Consider the following 15,666-nt stretch of genomic DNA (forward strand, 5'->3'; position numbering starts at 1 on the left):
TTTTTAGCTACTTTTGAAGTGCCTCTTGGCTATTTTTGGGCTTTCGAGCTGATTTTGCCTGGTTTTGAAAATTAGACCTGGCATCCCTGGGGTGGCGCGCCCTTTTGTATGTATGTATAACTTTATTTGTAAAGCGCTGTTAAGGAGCTGCAACGCTGTACAGTACATAAAAGTACAATATATAAAAGTATATACGGAGAAGACAAATCATATAATAACTATATACAGAATTATATTAGGACAAAGTGGTAAGAGACATAGTGGGAAGGAGGTCCCTGCCCCATAGAGCTTACAGTCTAAGTGGATGGGAGGCTAACATATAGGCACAAATTGGAGATGAAAAAGTGCACATGGTAAGGCATAGTCAGTAGGGACAGGACTAGGCTAATGTTCTAGTGCTCCAAAAGGTAGACTCTTAGTTTTTTCTTGAAGAGATTGAGAGATTATTTCTTACAGAGGAATTCAGGGATGGAATTCCAGAGGTAAGGAGCAGCAAGATAGAAGGGTTTGAGACGTGGCAGTTGATGTGGATGGTGTGAAGAGAAGGTGGCTCTGAGAAGAGCGGAGAAGACAACCAGGAACGTATTGTGAGACAAGAGAAGAAATGTAGGGAGGAGCAGCGGAGTGAAGGGTTTTGAATGTTAGTAGAAGGGTTTTATATGCTCTCAATTGCTTAACAGGCAGCCACGCTAAGGATTTTAGTTGGGGTTGAGCTAGGGTTGCCACCTGGCCGGTATTTTACCGGCCTGGCCGGTAAAAATGATGGCGGAAAATGATGGCGGATCCCAATGTTATTAATAGGAAAAATAGATAAATATATAGGAGAGCTGGTTTTCTTTTCCAGAAAAGGTGGCAACCCTAGGTTGAGCAGGTTCCCTTTTAGGAGAGAGCAGAAGGATCCTGGTAGCTGATTGGAGGGGAGAGAGATGGGAGTCAGGAAGACCAGTTAGAAGGAGATTACAATAGTCTAAATGGGATAAGATAAGGGCATGGATTAGTTTTGTTGTGAAAGAAAAAGGTGTATCTTGGCTATAATGCGGAGGAAGAAACTACAGTTTTTGGCAATAGTATTATTAATAAGATTAGAGAAGGAGAGGGACTGGTCAAAGATGACACCAAAGCGCAGGCCAGAAACACCACACACAGTCCCTTAGTTGAAACGGAGGTAAAACTTGGGGCACTTTATCCTTTTGCTGAAGGGTGTGTGCTTCAGTGCCTGACTCAATGGACTGTACCATTTGCCTACGTTCTGTACGCCTTATCAGCCCGAGGCCGTTATCTCTAGTCATTGCACAGCAAACATTCACACCTCACAAGGCCATTTTTTTTTATGCCAACAGGTACCGTGTCAGACACTCAAGATAAGCATCTTAGCAACGAAACCTGGTGACTCCGCTATCTCGAGAGAACGTGACGTCAGCCTGTGCTGTTACTGCTGCTGCTGCTGTCGGGCTCGATTTGGCCGCAGTGAGGAGCGACTGGACGGAGGAGACGAGGCTTCGCAACTTTGGTAAGTAGATGCGCCGCGCTTGGGGGCAAGAAGCTGCGTCATTGAAAGGCGAGGACGTGTTCTTTTTCTTTGGTGACATGACGTCAGGTCCGATACGATGACGGTATTCGCTGCGGATAGTGATAGAAAGTAACAGGGGTTATATTCTTAGCGGAGCCTTGTTAGCAGTGGCAGCTCTTGTGTTACCGCAAGGTTGTGCTCAGTGCTGCTGCCCTCCCTTTTGTTTATTGCTTCAGACCAACAACAACAACAATCGGCCGAGCCCCAGGAAGTCGCCTTTGCCACATTCACTTTCATCAGAGGCTCCTCGTCCAGCCTGTGCCCATTAAACTGCCAGGTAAGTGTGTCAGCGACAGTTGCAACAAGTGGGCAGCCTTGTGTGATTCAGAGGCAGTGATACAATGAGTCAGGACACACACTCTCACTCAATGAACATTATTGCTTCACAGTGTGACTGGGAAACGAAAACCTTTTGCATAGTCCCATTTCGCCATTTCGCACGCTTTCAGGCAGCTGGATCTCATTAAACCCTCACCTATAGCAATAGAAAGCCAGTACAGGTATGGGACCTGTTATCCAGAATGCTCGGGACCTGGGGTTTTCCGGGTAACGGATCTTTCTGTAATTTGGGTCTTCGTGCCTTACGTCTACTAGAAATTAAATAAACCCAATAGGCTTCCAATAAGGATTAATTATATCTTCGTTGGGAATCAAGTACAAGCTACTGTCTTATTATTACAGAGAAAAAGGAAATCATTTTTAAAAATTTGGAGTCTATGGGAGACAGCCATTCCGTAATTCGGAGCTTTCTGGATATCTGGTTTCCGGATAAGTGATCCTATACCTGTATCTTGATTTTTTTTCTTCTTCTATGAATAGGGTTGCAACCTTTTCTGGGAAAAAAATTCCGGCCTTCCTATATATTTATCTTTCTTCCCTATTAATAACATTGGCATCAACCATCATTTTTACCGGCCAGGTGGCAACCCTATCTATGAGCCGAGACTGATGTGAAGGGAGGGAATGTTGTTGCAGTAGACTCTGCAGTGTTGGACAGAGGCTGATGCAGTGAGATTCACACAATGCAGAGATGGGAGCCTGCCTGTACCGGTTCATCGAAATATCCCATTCCAGCCCTTCCGTCAAATAATTTCTAATTAGTCACTTGTCTTTAATCACACGCTGTACTCTGCGAAGCGTTCTCATTAACCTTTTTTATCATTCGCTGACGCTCCCCACCATTCATAGTTACGCAGTCATCAACTTCATCCTTTTTGTCTAAATAAAACCCGGCTGAGCAGATCTTGCCCGGTTTCCTAAATTAAAATTAGGAAAGGACAGTAAAGGACAGTCTGCAGGTTGGGGAGGGGAATCTGATTCTTCAGTTGAATGTAGGAACAGTTTAGACCTGTATATTTTGGTTGTGTCCTGCTCTTGCCACACAGTTGGTGAATATGATACACAGTATTTGTTGTTAAACTAAGAGAAGAATGAGGAGTATTTTAATTGACGTGTCAATATATTATTACTATATTGCTAAAATTATTATTATTATAGCATAATCATGCCCTATACGGATGCTCTATACTCCACTGGGAGTCGAAGGAATAGATGATGACATGTAAAATAATTGAAATGAAATAATGAAATAATCTGATACAACCTTTGCAGCTAATGCAATTGTTGTATTAGAAAGCATTGTTAACCAAGATGGGCCAGGTTGTAGAAAAAAAATAAATAAATAAGGGTTAAAGTGGTTTTACCTTTGAATTAACTTGTAGTATGATGTAGAGAATGATATTCAGAGGCCATTTACTATTGGTTTTCGTTATTTGTGGATTTTGAGTTATTTGGCCTTTTATTCAGAAGCTCTCCTGTTTGCAATTTCAGCAATCTGGTGGCTAGGGTCCAAATTACCCTAGCAACCGTGCATTGATTTGAATAAGAGACTGGAATATGAAAATGAGAAGTCCAGAATAGAAAGCAGATTAATAAAATGTAGCAATAACAATACATTTGTAGCCTTACAGGGCATTTGTTTTTTTAGACGGGGTCAGTGACCCCCTTTAAAAAGCTGGAACGAGTAAGAAGAAAAAGGCAAATCATTCAAAAACAATATAAAAGAAAAAATGAAGATCAATTGAAAAGTTGCTTCAAATTGGCCATGGTCAGCTTAAAGGTGAACCACCCCTTTAAACAGAGGAGTGTCTTCACTTGATCCTATAGGGACGCTGAACCTGAACGCATTTTTTAACAGACGCTGTTCTATCCAATAGTGATTTTACCCACGGCACCACACTGAACCATCGGATCCAGGTAAAATGTTCCATCTCCTTTCGGGGGTTAAGTGCGGTCCCACCAGTAGAATGGGGACTGTTAACTCGTGCGTTGCCATACAGTGGAACGCATAAAAAAAGCCACTGAATGAAACTGATTGAAGAATCACCGCTGTGTAAGAGCCTTACAGAAATTAGAATAAATAAATGAGTATATAATAGCCTGCCTATGGATTTTCAGTGACATCTACATCACTGTGATTAAAAACTAATTTTTTTTAATGTCGGAAGTGAAAATTCTTTAAAATGGCTGCCTACACTGTTAATTATTTACCAGAATGCCTTTAATAATTAACTAGGTCTTTTCTTAATTTTATTTGCTTTTCTCCAGGCTTTTACCTGCTACACCCTTTCCATTGTAGATCCGTTCACTCATTTGTCTCTCTTATAATATTTGGCTTCTTTATATTTTTTGAGCCACACAAGAAAATGACCAGTCAATCGTGCTTTTTTTTTTTTTTGTTAATAGTAAATAAGTATTAGTATTTCAGAGCAAGAGTACATAACCATAGTAATGGCTTTCCTATGAATGTGGGCCTCATAAGATCAAGTGATGCAGCACGTACAAATAAAGGAAGATTTTACAATTTTGACCAAATAGGTTGCGATTATGGGATGTTTAACCCAGAATCAATTTGATTCTGGGTTAAACATCCATACCTTACAGCCTTGGCAGTATGTCTCTATATCAGGGGTCCCAACCTTTTTTTACCCATGAGCCACCTTCAGTTATAAAAAGAGTTGAGGAGCAACACAAGCAGGAAAAAGGTTCCCAAGTGGTTCAAATAAAGGCTGTGATCAGGGGTGTAACTATAGAGGAAGCAGACCCTGCGGCTGCAGGGGGGCCCAGGAGGTATAGGGGCCCCATGAGGCCCTAATTCATATACAATTTCAATAAATATTGGAGAAACAAGTCAACCTCTAAACATTTTGTGGGCCTGAAAAATAATTTGCTGTGGGGCCCAGTAATATTTAGTTACGCCACTGGCTGTGATTGGCTATTGGTAGCCCTTATATGGACTGGCAGCCTACACGAGATTCTGTCTGGTAGTATATCTGGTTTCTGTGCAACCAAAACTTGCCTCCAGACAGAAATTACAAAAATAAGCACCTGCTTTCAGGCCACTGGGAGCAACATCCAAGGGGTTGGAGAGCACCATGTTGCTCAAGAGCCACTCGTTGGGGATCACTGCTCTATATTATTGATAAATGTATGGGTTTATGATACAGGTATGGGACCTGTTATCCAAAATGCCCGGGACTGAGGATTTTCTGGATAACGGATCTTTCCGTAATTTGGGTCTTGATACCTCAAGTCTACTACAAAATCATGTAAACGTTTTTGCTTCTAATAAGGATTAATTACATCTTAGTTGGGATCAAGTGCAAGGTACTGTTTTATTATTACAGAGAAAAAGAAAATCATTTTGAAAGATTTGAATACAATGGAGTCTATGGGAGCCTTTCCGTAATTGTGGATAACGGGTTTCCGGATAAAGGATCCCATACCTGTACTATATTGTTGGAGGACATATAGTAGACTCCTTTTCACTTTGTTCAGGGGGTCCCAAACAATATTGCAACCCAGTTTTTGGTCCTGATGCATTAAGAATCCCTGACATCAATGCAAGGAGAGTAAAATTCACTGGGAGGTAGCAGATTGTGATTAAAGTCACTTACTTTCTACCTCGGAATAGCACTCCTCCTCTGTAAAAAATGAAACGACCTGGGGTATTTTCCCTGTAAGCACTGTACGGCATTTTGACTGCTTTTCTCATGAATCCCTTGCAGCAGTGCAGGACCAGCGTATGCACAGTATAGTAAAGTTGGAAATTAGTCCTAGACAGCGAGAAGGGGTTGGGGTCCCTAGAGAAAAGCAGTCAAGATGGAGGCATCGAGTTGTGGTTACTGGGGTAGAAACAAAGTCATTTTATGCATTGGGTGGTGTCTAACAAATGGGCTTTGCTTTCCCAGGGAAAAGGCCCCACCCTTTTTTTTATATTAAATCAGCAGTAGTCATTTTTCATGGTCTCTATTACAGGTGTGGGACCTGTTATCCAGAATGCTTGGGGACAGGGGTTTTCCGGATAACTGATCTTTCCGTAATTTGGATTTTCATACCTTAAGTCTACTAGAAAATCATGTAAACACCAAATAAACTCAGTAGGCTGGTTCTGCTTCCAATAAGGAATAATTATATATTGGCTGGGATCAAGTGCAAGAGACTGTTTTATTAAAACAGAGAAAAAGGAAATCATTTTCTACAATTTTGATTCTTTGATTATAATGAAGTCTATGGGAGATATCCTTTCCGTAATTCAGAACTTTCTGGATAACGGGTTTCCGAATAACGGGTCCAATACATGTACCAAGTTACTATTCAATATGCAAATGTCTTTTTTTTTTTCAGCAAAAATGAAGTGAATACGTAATTGAAAAGCAGATTGTCTCTAAATCTATATTTTAAGATGAATGTGTGTTATTATGTATTATTTTTTTCTCAGTTGACAAATGCAGGATTAAAGGACAAGGAAAGTCTGGGGGGGGGGTGACCTATATGGAAAGATGAAGGAGAGATGTGTATTGTTGGGGCCATGGAAGATTAGTTCTGCAGAATTTTGGTATTTGTACTTAAATTTCTGTTCACTTATAATAATGTGGAAGTTAATATTTTCTTGTTATATTCACTCAAGGGTGTTGAAACTTTAGGAAGTTAGTGGGTACACAACAAGTGTGTGAAATGTCTTGTTTGAGTGTTGCATGTGAATTAAGTGTTAAGGAGGCAGTAAAAAACAAAAAAGGTCTTTAAAAGTTATAAGCCGTAAACAGCATTAAGCGACTGGTTTCCAGATGAGTTTTAGTGGGATGGAATTGTGGAGCAGCTGAGCATGTGTAAAAGCTGTGTATGGGTTTTCCTGTTGGAATATGAATTGCAGAATCTTAGGGGGCAGCAGTGGGGTAACTAGATATTACTGGGCCCCACGGCAAATTATTTTTCAGGCTCCCAAAATGTCTAGAGGTTGACCTGTTTTACCAATATTTATTGAAATTGTACACGAATTAGGCCCATATGGGGCCCCTATACCTGCCCCACTGGAGCCACAAAGTCTGCTGCCTCTGTAGTTACACCCCTGGGGATATTTATAATTTATATTTTGAGAGTATAAGCGAACCTGTTGTCTATAGCAGAGAGGGGAGCACACTCACTTCTTAGAAAGACTGGGCTGATGCTTGTTTTGGGACCTCCGCTGAGTTCTGTTCTACACCTTAACTACCAAATGCAAAACAACATACTACATCTCTCACCCAATGACAAAGGTAGAAGAACGGGGAAGTCCTCAAAAATGATTTCAGAAAAAATAGGTGAAAAAGACAAGGTCTTCCAGGGTGCTTATCTCAGGGTTATTACCTATGCCTCATGCTAAATTTAAGGGGCAGTTCACCTTATAATTAAATGTTAGTATAAAATAGACATTGATGTTCTGAGTCAGTTTGCATTTTTTATGGTTTGTCAGTTTTTAGTGTTTTGTTCAGCAGATTTCCAGTTTGGTATTTCAGCAGCTACTTGATTGCTAGGGTGCCTGATACAAAGTAACAATAGCAATAAAATTGTAGCTTCACAGAGCAATAGTTTTAGGCTTTTGGGTAGAGTCCTGCATAGGTCCATTTTCTTATACCCGTACCCGCTACCCATACCCGCTATACCCACTACCCATACCCTGCAACCCAGATACACAAGTAACACAACCCAGACCCAAAACCCAGACTCACAAACCACAATTTTCCCCCACTGATCCGCTACCTGACCTGCAATAGGCCAACTTGTGCTCTGATAAACTTCGGTCACTCTTTACTGCTGTACTGCAAGTTGGAGTGATATCACCCCCTCCCTTTTTCCCCCGCAGCAGCCTAATAAGGGTAAGGCCACACGAGGAGTTTCGGGGAGATTTTGTCGCCTGGCGACTAATCACCTCTTCTTTTGAGCGACTATCTCCCCGAACTGCCTCAACGTTGTTCCCCATAGGCTACAATGAAAAGTCGCCTGCCCTAATGCACACGCGGCGATGCGTTTTCAATAGTCGCCCAAAGTTGCCTCACTGAGTACGAATCCTCGATTTGTACGATAGGATCTTTGCGTCTATGGCCATTTTAAGGGATTATAATGAGAGAGCTTTTTATCAGTGGCTCAGAGTAATACTTTGATAAGAGGTTTGTACAAAACAGCCTTGTAGGAAGGGACTGTTAAACATCAGCTATACGTAAATGTATCATAGTTGTGTATAACACAGCTTTGTAGAGAGGAACTGCTGAACCCTAGAAATATTCAGTTAACCCAATATCTAATATAATACAGCTTTGTCCTAATATGTTTATCTCTGCCAACTGAAATGGGATCTCCCAGTTGCTTGGAGCAGATGATGATGCTGACTCAAACAGTGATGCATTCTTGATTTTTATTGTATCAAGAAAGAGATCTTTCTGTAATTTGGATCTCCATAACTTTAGTCTGCTAAAAATCATTTAAACATTGCATGAATCTAATAGGATTGTTTTGCCATCGTTATGTTTTTATGCAGCTTAATTCATCAAGTACAAGGTACAGGCATAGGATCCATTATTCAGAAATCCGTTATCCAGAAAGCTCTGAATAACAAAATGACCATCTCCCATAGACTCCATTTTATCCAAATAATCCAAATTTTTGAAAATGATTTCCTTTTTCTCTGTAATAATAAAACAGTACCTTGTTCTTGATCCCAACTAATAATTAATTGGGTTTATTTAATGTTTCCATGATTTTCTAGTAGACTTAAGGTATACAGATCCAAATGACAGAAAGCCCCAGGTCCCGAGCATTCTGGATAACTGGTCCCATACCTGTACTATTTTAATATTGCAGCATAAAAGGAAATCACTTTTAGAATTTTGGATTATTTGGATAAAATAAAGGCAGATGGCCTTGCTGTAATCCGACGCTTTCTGGGTAAGGGTTGCTGGATAATGGATTCTATACATGTATGCATCTTTTGTGATTAATAAGGTTGTTATATGATTAAACATATGCAGGTTATAATATGAAACCGTATGTGATAATTGTAAACCTTTTCCGGCTTTGGCATCATGCTAAAGAACTCCATTTACTGTAGAAAATACTCTGGTTCTATTTAACATCCTGATTATAAATTGCATTTGTTTTATTCCATAGAAAACACTTCTCAATGAATTACGAAAACCCTCCACCATATGCAAGCCCACCTGCTCCATACCCGCCATATGGCCAGCAACCAGGCTATCCAGTTCCAAACCAATATCCTGGCAATCCTCCAGGACCAGTAGGATACCAGCCAGGACAGCCAGGACAACCAGGCTATCAAGGATATCCGCAATATGGATGGCAGGGACCTCCACCCGCTAATGCACCAGTTTATATGGATGCCCCTAAAAATACAGGTACATGGTCTGTGTGTTTTGGAAGAATCTGAAAGAGCAGATTACCTTGAACTAGTGAATGTGGGTTTTCAGTACGTAAAATGGAAATGGAAGATTCCTTTGTGTTGTTTATATTTAGAGATTTATTTTATTATAATGACATGTTCAGGTCAAGTTTGATTTGTTTGGTATGTTTGTGTGCACAGTGAATCCTACGATCCCAGGGGGCAGTCCTTATTTTTAAAATGGCAATTTTCTATTTATGATTACCCAATGGCACATACTATTAGAAAAGTATATTATTATGAAAATAGTTTATTTACATGAAGCAGGGTTTTACATATGAGTTGTTTTATGCAATATATTTTTATAGAGACCTACATTGTTTGGGGGGTATAGTTTTCCTTTAAGCGTTCATTTTGGGGGTATAGTTTTCCTTTAAAGAAGAACCCAATTGGGCTAAACTTGTTAGGAGAGAGGATCTTCAAGACCATGCAACCTTTATTTTGGCAGTTGCCTGTATATAGCCAATATTCTACATCAGGATTTAACTTGTTGTTCTTTATCATCCTATCATGAACTTTTGCGTTTTTTATCAACTGTCAAATTCGACTAGGGAGTTATTGAAATTCGATTTAAGTTTTTTTTTTAAAAAAAAATGTAATTTGATTTTCATACTCTGGTCCTTTAAGAACTCGAATTTGACTATTTGCCACCTAAAACCTGCTAAATTGATGTTTAAGTCAAATGGAGAGGTCCAGGGATCAATTTTGAGTTGTTTGCAGCCATCCTGAGATTCAAGTTTCTTTTGGGTCGATTGCATTCACCCAGGGGCGATCCTGCCCAATTTGCCGCCTGAGGCGGCCTTTGTTTTTGCCGCCCCCTGCCTCCCCACCGCACTCACCTTCAGTGCTGGACGGGGGTCGGGGAGGTCCACGTCGCTAGTGCAGAGACCGCAATTGCGCTCTCTGCACTAAAAGAGCCGAATTTCCGAGTTGAAAACCGGAAATTCGGCTCTTAATTACCAGTAGTGCCATTTTTGCCACCCCTGGCAACCAGGGGGGCACTGCCGTCTGAGGCGAGTGCCTCAACTTGCCTCATTGACGGAGTGCCCCTGCATTCACCTGAGCTAAAAAAATCCGATTTTTTAAATACATTTCAATTGGTCGAATTTATGGAAGTTTAGGGGAGTTTTTAAAAACTCACATGAATTCGAAATTCGACCTTTGATAAATGTGCCTCTTGGTATACAAAATACAGGTGAAGCAGACATCATGATAATAAATTTCAGGTATAAAAATGGCAATCAGGCTCCCAGTACTTTGACTAGCATAGCTAGAGAAAGAGACCTCTTTGATTTTTAGGGGGGGGGGGGACAAGATTTCAGGCCTTGTACCACAGGGGCTGGAAGGAGCACAGCTGCCATGCTTGCTGATATTTTATAAGGAGTAAAATGACTAGGCCTTAACCACTAGGGTGAACTTGGAGGGAAAGTGAATAATTAGCTGAGGTTGGCTCTGAACAAAAGAGATTAATACTCAACCTTCTCCTCTTACAGGTGGAAAAATAATTCCTAGTGTTCATTTGTCTCTGTCCTTTGTCCTTTTTGTCATAATGCCTTTTACCAATTGTGCTAATATAAATATACATAAAAGAAAAGCTTAGCATAGAATTATGGGAACAGTGGTACTGGCACCAGGATAAAGACTAAGCTAAATCATATATATATTCATATCATATTATGCATTACAAATATATCAACAGGATTTAGATGCATTTTTACCAGTCTAGGACACCCAGATCAACTGAAAACTGAAGGACAGAGTAATTAACAATTAACTTGGAGAATTAGGATGCAGTCCCAAAATTTGTGTTGTCACAGTTGCCACAGATTATTTAATAAAATGTGCTAAGTGAGCAGTAACCTATAGCAACCAATCAGCAGGTACCATTTACTGGTCACCTGTTTAAAAGCAAACATCTTATTTGTTGCTATGGGTTACTGCTCCTGGGCAAACTTAGTGCCTTTTATTACATATGGGGGATTGTGTTTTGTTGTCACAGGGCAAACTGACACATTTATCAGCATTTACTGCTTTAACTAGTTTGTCATGGGTTAAAAAAATAGAAAATTATCAATTAAAATCTAATCACAAAGTTGCTCAGCTTTATATCATTTATAATATACTGCAGGGATTATAAATATATTATAAATTCGTTTTCCTTTTTAAAATATTCTCTCTGTATTTGACTATAGGAATAAATGGAGACTATAATTTATGAAGTTTGTATTTGTATCTGACAACATTGTAAAATATTAAGACCACAGTAGTCCACAGATTGGGGTGCATCAAATGCAGGATTTTGTCCAATCCGTGTACTTTTTGAAAATTTCTGAATCCTTAGGGCAGGGCCACATGTGCAGATTCGGGGAGACTTAGTCGCCAGGCGACTATTCGCCTCTTCTTCGGGGCGGCAATCGCTCCGAACTGCCTTCCGCCTGCTATAATGAGAAAATGCCAGAGCAATGGCACTCACGAGGAAACTTCGGACGACTTCGGAAATCGAGTCGCCGTTAGTGCATTGCCGCAGGCAATTTTTCATCTTAGCAGGCGGAAGGCAGTTTGGGGAGATTGTCGCCCCAAAGAAGAGGCGATTAATCGACAGGCTAATAAATTTCCCCGAATCTGCCCGTGTGCCCCCTAAACGTTTAGCAAAGCAAATTCCAACCCTTTGGGGGGTTATTTATTAAGGTTTGAGTTGTGTTTTCCACAAAAATTAGAATTTTTGGTCAAAATTCACATTTTTGGGTTAAAAAGAACTCAAATGTTAAGATTTGAGAGGAATATAGTATTCATTAAGACACTGGAGCAAAGAAACCCATCCAAATTCAAATGTACAATGAAAGAAAAGTAACAAAGTCTAATCCACTTGTACCATGAACTGAGCAGAGGCTAACTATGGTGTTAATTCTAGGAATTCAGAATTAGGAAGCAGAAAACACTACAGTAATCTTCTGGCAAGACCATTTAAATCAAATGATACCACAGTTGGTTTGTATTAAAGGACCAGTAACACCAAAAAATTAAGTTTTTTATATGCATTCAAACATAATGTGCTGTTAACCTGCACTGCTAAAAAAATGTTTGCTTCAGAAACACTTCTTCAGTTTGTAGCTGTGGCAGCCACTCATAATGAATATGGCACAAGTGAAACAGCAGATAAAATGCACAGAATACAATGGGTTTAAGTCTTACACAGGAAGTTAATCCGGGGGTCAAATGCCTTTCATAGCTCTCTACAAAAGTACAGACTAAAAACCTCTCATATAAAATAGGAAATTTTTTGCAAAGTAATAGTTTATTTGTAGGCGCTGGATGACCAGAGGCAGATTTATTAAGGTTTGAGTTGTCCACAAAAATTCAAGTTGATTTTTTTTGTCACAATTCACATTTTCAGGTCAAAAAAAAACTTGAATTTTTCAATTTTTTTTTTTAAAACTAAAATTTTTCAAGATTTATTATACCCCTACCCTGGAAATATCTTGGATCCAAAAATACATCATCTAAAACCTGTCAAGGTCATGTTGGAGTCAATGGCAGAGGTCCCATCATTTGAAGATGTTGATAGCCTTCATGATATTCTCATTTTTTTCCTGAGGGTTTTGCCCCGAAATCTCGAGCAATTCGAATTTTTTTCGGCCGAAAACCCAATCAATTCAAGTTTTCGGGTTGTTAACCCCGAAACTTGATTCAAGTTTTTTTCTTAAACTAGAAACCATTGAAGTTGTGAGTTCATTCTAGGTCTAAAAAAAACTCTTAAAATTCGACCTCGATAAATAAACCCCCTAAATGTAAATTAATGCTTTCTCTTTTTTTGTTACTGGTCCTTTAATAATGGCTGTCCAGGAAAATTCAGAAAAGTCTGGTCTCTGTGACCAAGCCAGGATCAAGATGTTTCAAGAGGAACATGAAATTGTGTTTCTTCCTTTTTTCTTTTATATCTAATTTTCTTCTTCTTCTTCTTATCATCATTATTATTATTATTATTATTATTATTATTAAGGTTCACATTGTGTAAAGGTAACAGCAGTGAAATATACAATTTAAAATAGTGTTTTATTAGTTTCATGTTCATGCCTGGAGATATGTAGAATTGTTGAATAGATCCACAACAAAGGCTTCTTGAATTTTGAAGAAAAACACCTAAAACACCAAATAAATAAAACAAAAGAAATAGGTGAAGCAATAGGTAGGAGTAATTCCATATCAGAGTTGTTACATTACTAGATAACATTACGTACTATAATCAAGTTTGTTGCTGAGATTTAAACATTGCTTCTAGGCATATTTCCAAGGTTTTAAAGTTCAACACAGAAACAAGTTTAACCCCGGGTTACTTAAAAGCATTCTGTGTGTTGTGTGCATTTTATGGTTTAGCTTTTATTAATTACACTGTGTACATGACAAATCATTTATTCTACGATTTAAACTTTTATTCTTTAACCTATATTATGAGTTTTTTTAGTTGTAATATTGGTGTTTAGGCAGCCATCTCAGGATATTGTGTATCTGTGCTTTCAGAAAGAGTCAGCACTAAGGGGCACATTTAATTTACTAAGCTCGAGTGAAGATTAGAATGAAAAAAACTTTGAATTTCGAAGTTTTTTTTTTGGCTACTTCGACCATCGAATTGGCTACTTCGACTACGACTTTGAATCGAACGATTCGAACTAAAAATCGTTCGACCATTCGAAAGTCGAAGTACTGTCTCTTTAAAAAAAACTTTGACTACCTACTACTCCACCTAAAACCTACCGAGCACCAATGTTAGCCTATGGGGACCTTCCCCATAAGCTTTCTAAGCAATTTCTGATAGAAAAAAAGTTCGATCGATGCATTAAAATCCTTCGAATCGTTCGAATGATTTTTCCTTCGATCGAAGTAAATGCGGTAAATCCTTCAACTTCAATATTCGAAGTCGAAGGATTTTACTTCGATGGTCGAATATCGAGGGTTAAATCAGTCCTTTAAAGGACTGATTGTAAGCAGCTTGCCTTTATGTATTTCTAAAACATTTTCAGTGGATTTAAAGTTGTGTGTAAATACAATTGCAACTGAAAGCAGTCTTTGTTTATCCCTTTCTGTACTCTGTCTGACCCTTGAAACAATGGGGAAGAAATATTTTCAATGTTGCAGAAACAGCTGACGAGAAGGTTTAAAGTCTATTAGAGCGTTGCTGAAAATTCCATTTTCATAATGTACAATCCTGTTGTAGAATGGACGACTCCTTTAGGCAATTATATTGTCTGAAGCTCACAAATATTCTTGCTAATAGATTTCCCCTATGTACTTGCTACAGGTAGTGCTAGTATATATTTATATATCCTCTGCTTTCTCCCTTAGTATATGTTGTAGAAGAAAGAAGAAACGATACATCGGGAGAGAGTGCCTGCCTTACTGCTTGCTGGACTGCCCTGTGTTGCTGCTGCCTTTGGGACATGTTGACCTAAATTTGGCTCCATGTTTGTTGTTGCTCTTTGTTTATTTATTATTGATTCATTATTAATTTTCTTTTCTTGATCGTTGTTTTTCCAAAAATGCCATTACCTTTTTACTTACTTACTTACTTACTTTTCTTTTTCTGCTTTGTTCGTTGAAATATTTTCATTTGCCAATCACATTATTAATGTAAATGCAATCTGCAATAATACAGCTGTTTTACATATTAAATCAACATTAAAAATGAACAGTATAATTACTGTTTGCGATATTTTACTTCAGTGGATTATATACCATTATTTATTTATACTTTTATTCTTGTAAATACAGGAGAACCCCCATTTTAGGTTTTTCAAGGGACCAGAATAAAAACATGTCAAATCAGGGAAATGTATTATGCATAATATATAGGTAATATATAGGTGGGACAACGAAAAAACAATGTACAGGGATGTAAAATAGAGATTTCACTGTAGTCAGTAATAGCTGTTGACATTGTTTATTGTTTATTCAGCTCATTCATAGCACTGGATGCAGCCATGATTGCTCTGACTAACCAACCACTTGCACAGATTGGACAAATTATCAGGAGATTCATGGAATGTTTTCTTCGTTTTACAAAGTAATAACTTAAAGGGTTTGTTCTTAAATGAACATTTAGGGGCAAATTCACCAAGGGTCGAATATTGAGAATGGTCGAATAGTCGAACGATTTTTAGTTCCAATCCTTCGATTCAAAGTCGTAATCGAAGGTCGAAGTAGCCCATTCGATGGTCGAATCCTTCACTCGAGCTTGGTGAATTGGCCCCTAAGTATGACGGATATACGTTTTCAAATTTCTTTTGTGATTTTTCATTAATTTGTTAAAGAGGTGGTTCACTTTTAAATG

At 38.8% G+C, this 15,666-nt stretch overlaps 1 protein-coding gene across 1 annotated transcript; it reads left to right on the forward strand.

Moving 5' to 3' along the window:
* The first annotated feature begins 1,310 nt into the window (after nt 1-1,310).
* Nucleotides 1,311-15,053, forward strand: cystm1.L (cysteine-rich transmembrane module containing 1 L homeolog). The gene is made up of 3 exons (XM_018252106.2): nt 1,311-1,510; nt 9,053-9,297; nt 14,682-15,053. Exons 2-3 carry the CDS (start codon nt 9,066-9,068, stop codon nt 14,786-14,788), a joined length of 339 nt encoding a protein of 112 aa, XP_018107595.1. The 5' UTR covers nt 1,311-1,510; nt 9,053-9,065; the 3' UTR covers nt 14,789-15,053.
* Nucleotides 15,054-15,666: the final 613 nt, after the last annotated feature.

The sequence above is a fragment of the Xenopus laevis genome, chromosome 3L (genome assembly GCF_017654675.1).
Source record: "Xenopus laevis strain J_2021 chromosome 3L, Xenopus_laevis_v10.1, whole genome shotgun sequence".
NCBI lineage: Eukaryota > Metazoa > Chordata > Amphibia > Anura > Pipidae > Xenopus > Xenopus laevis.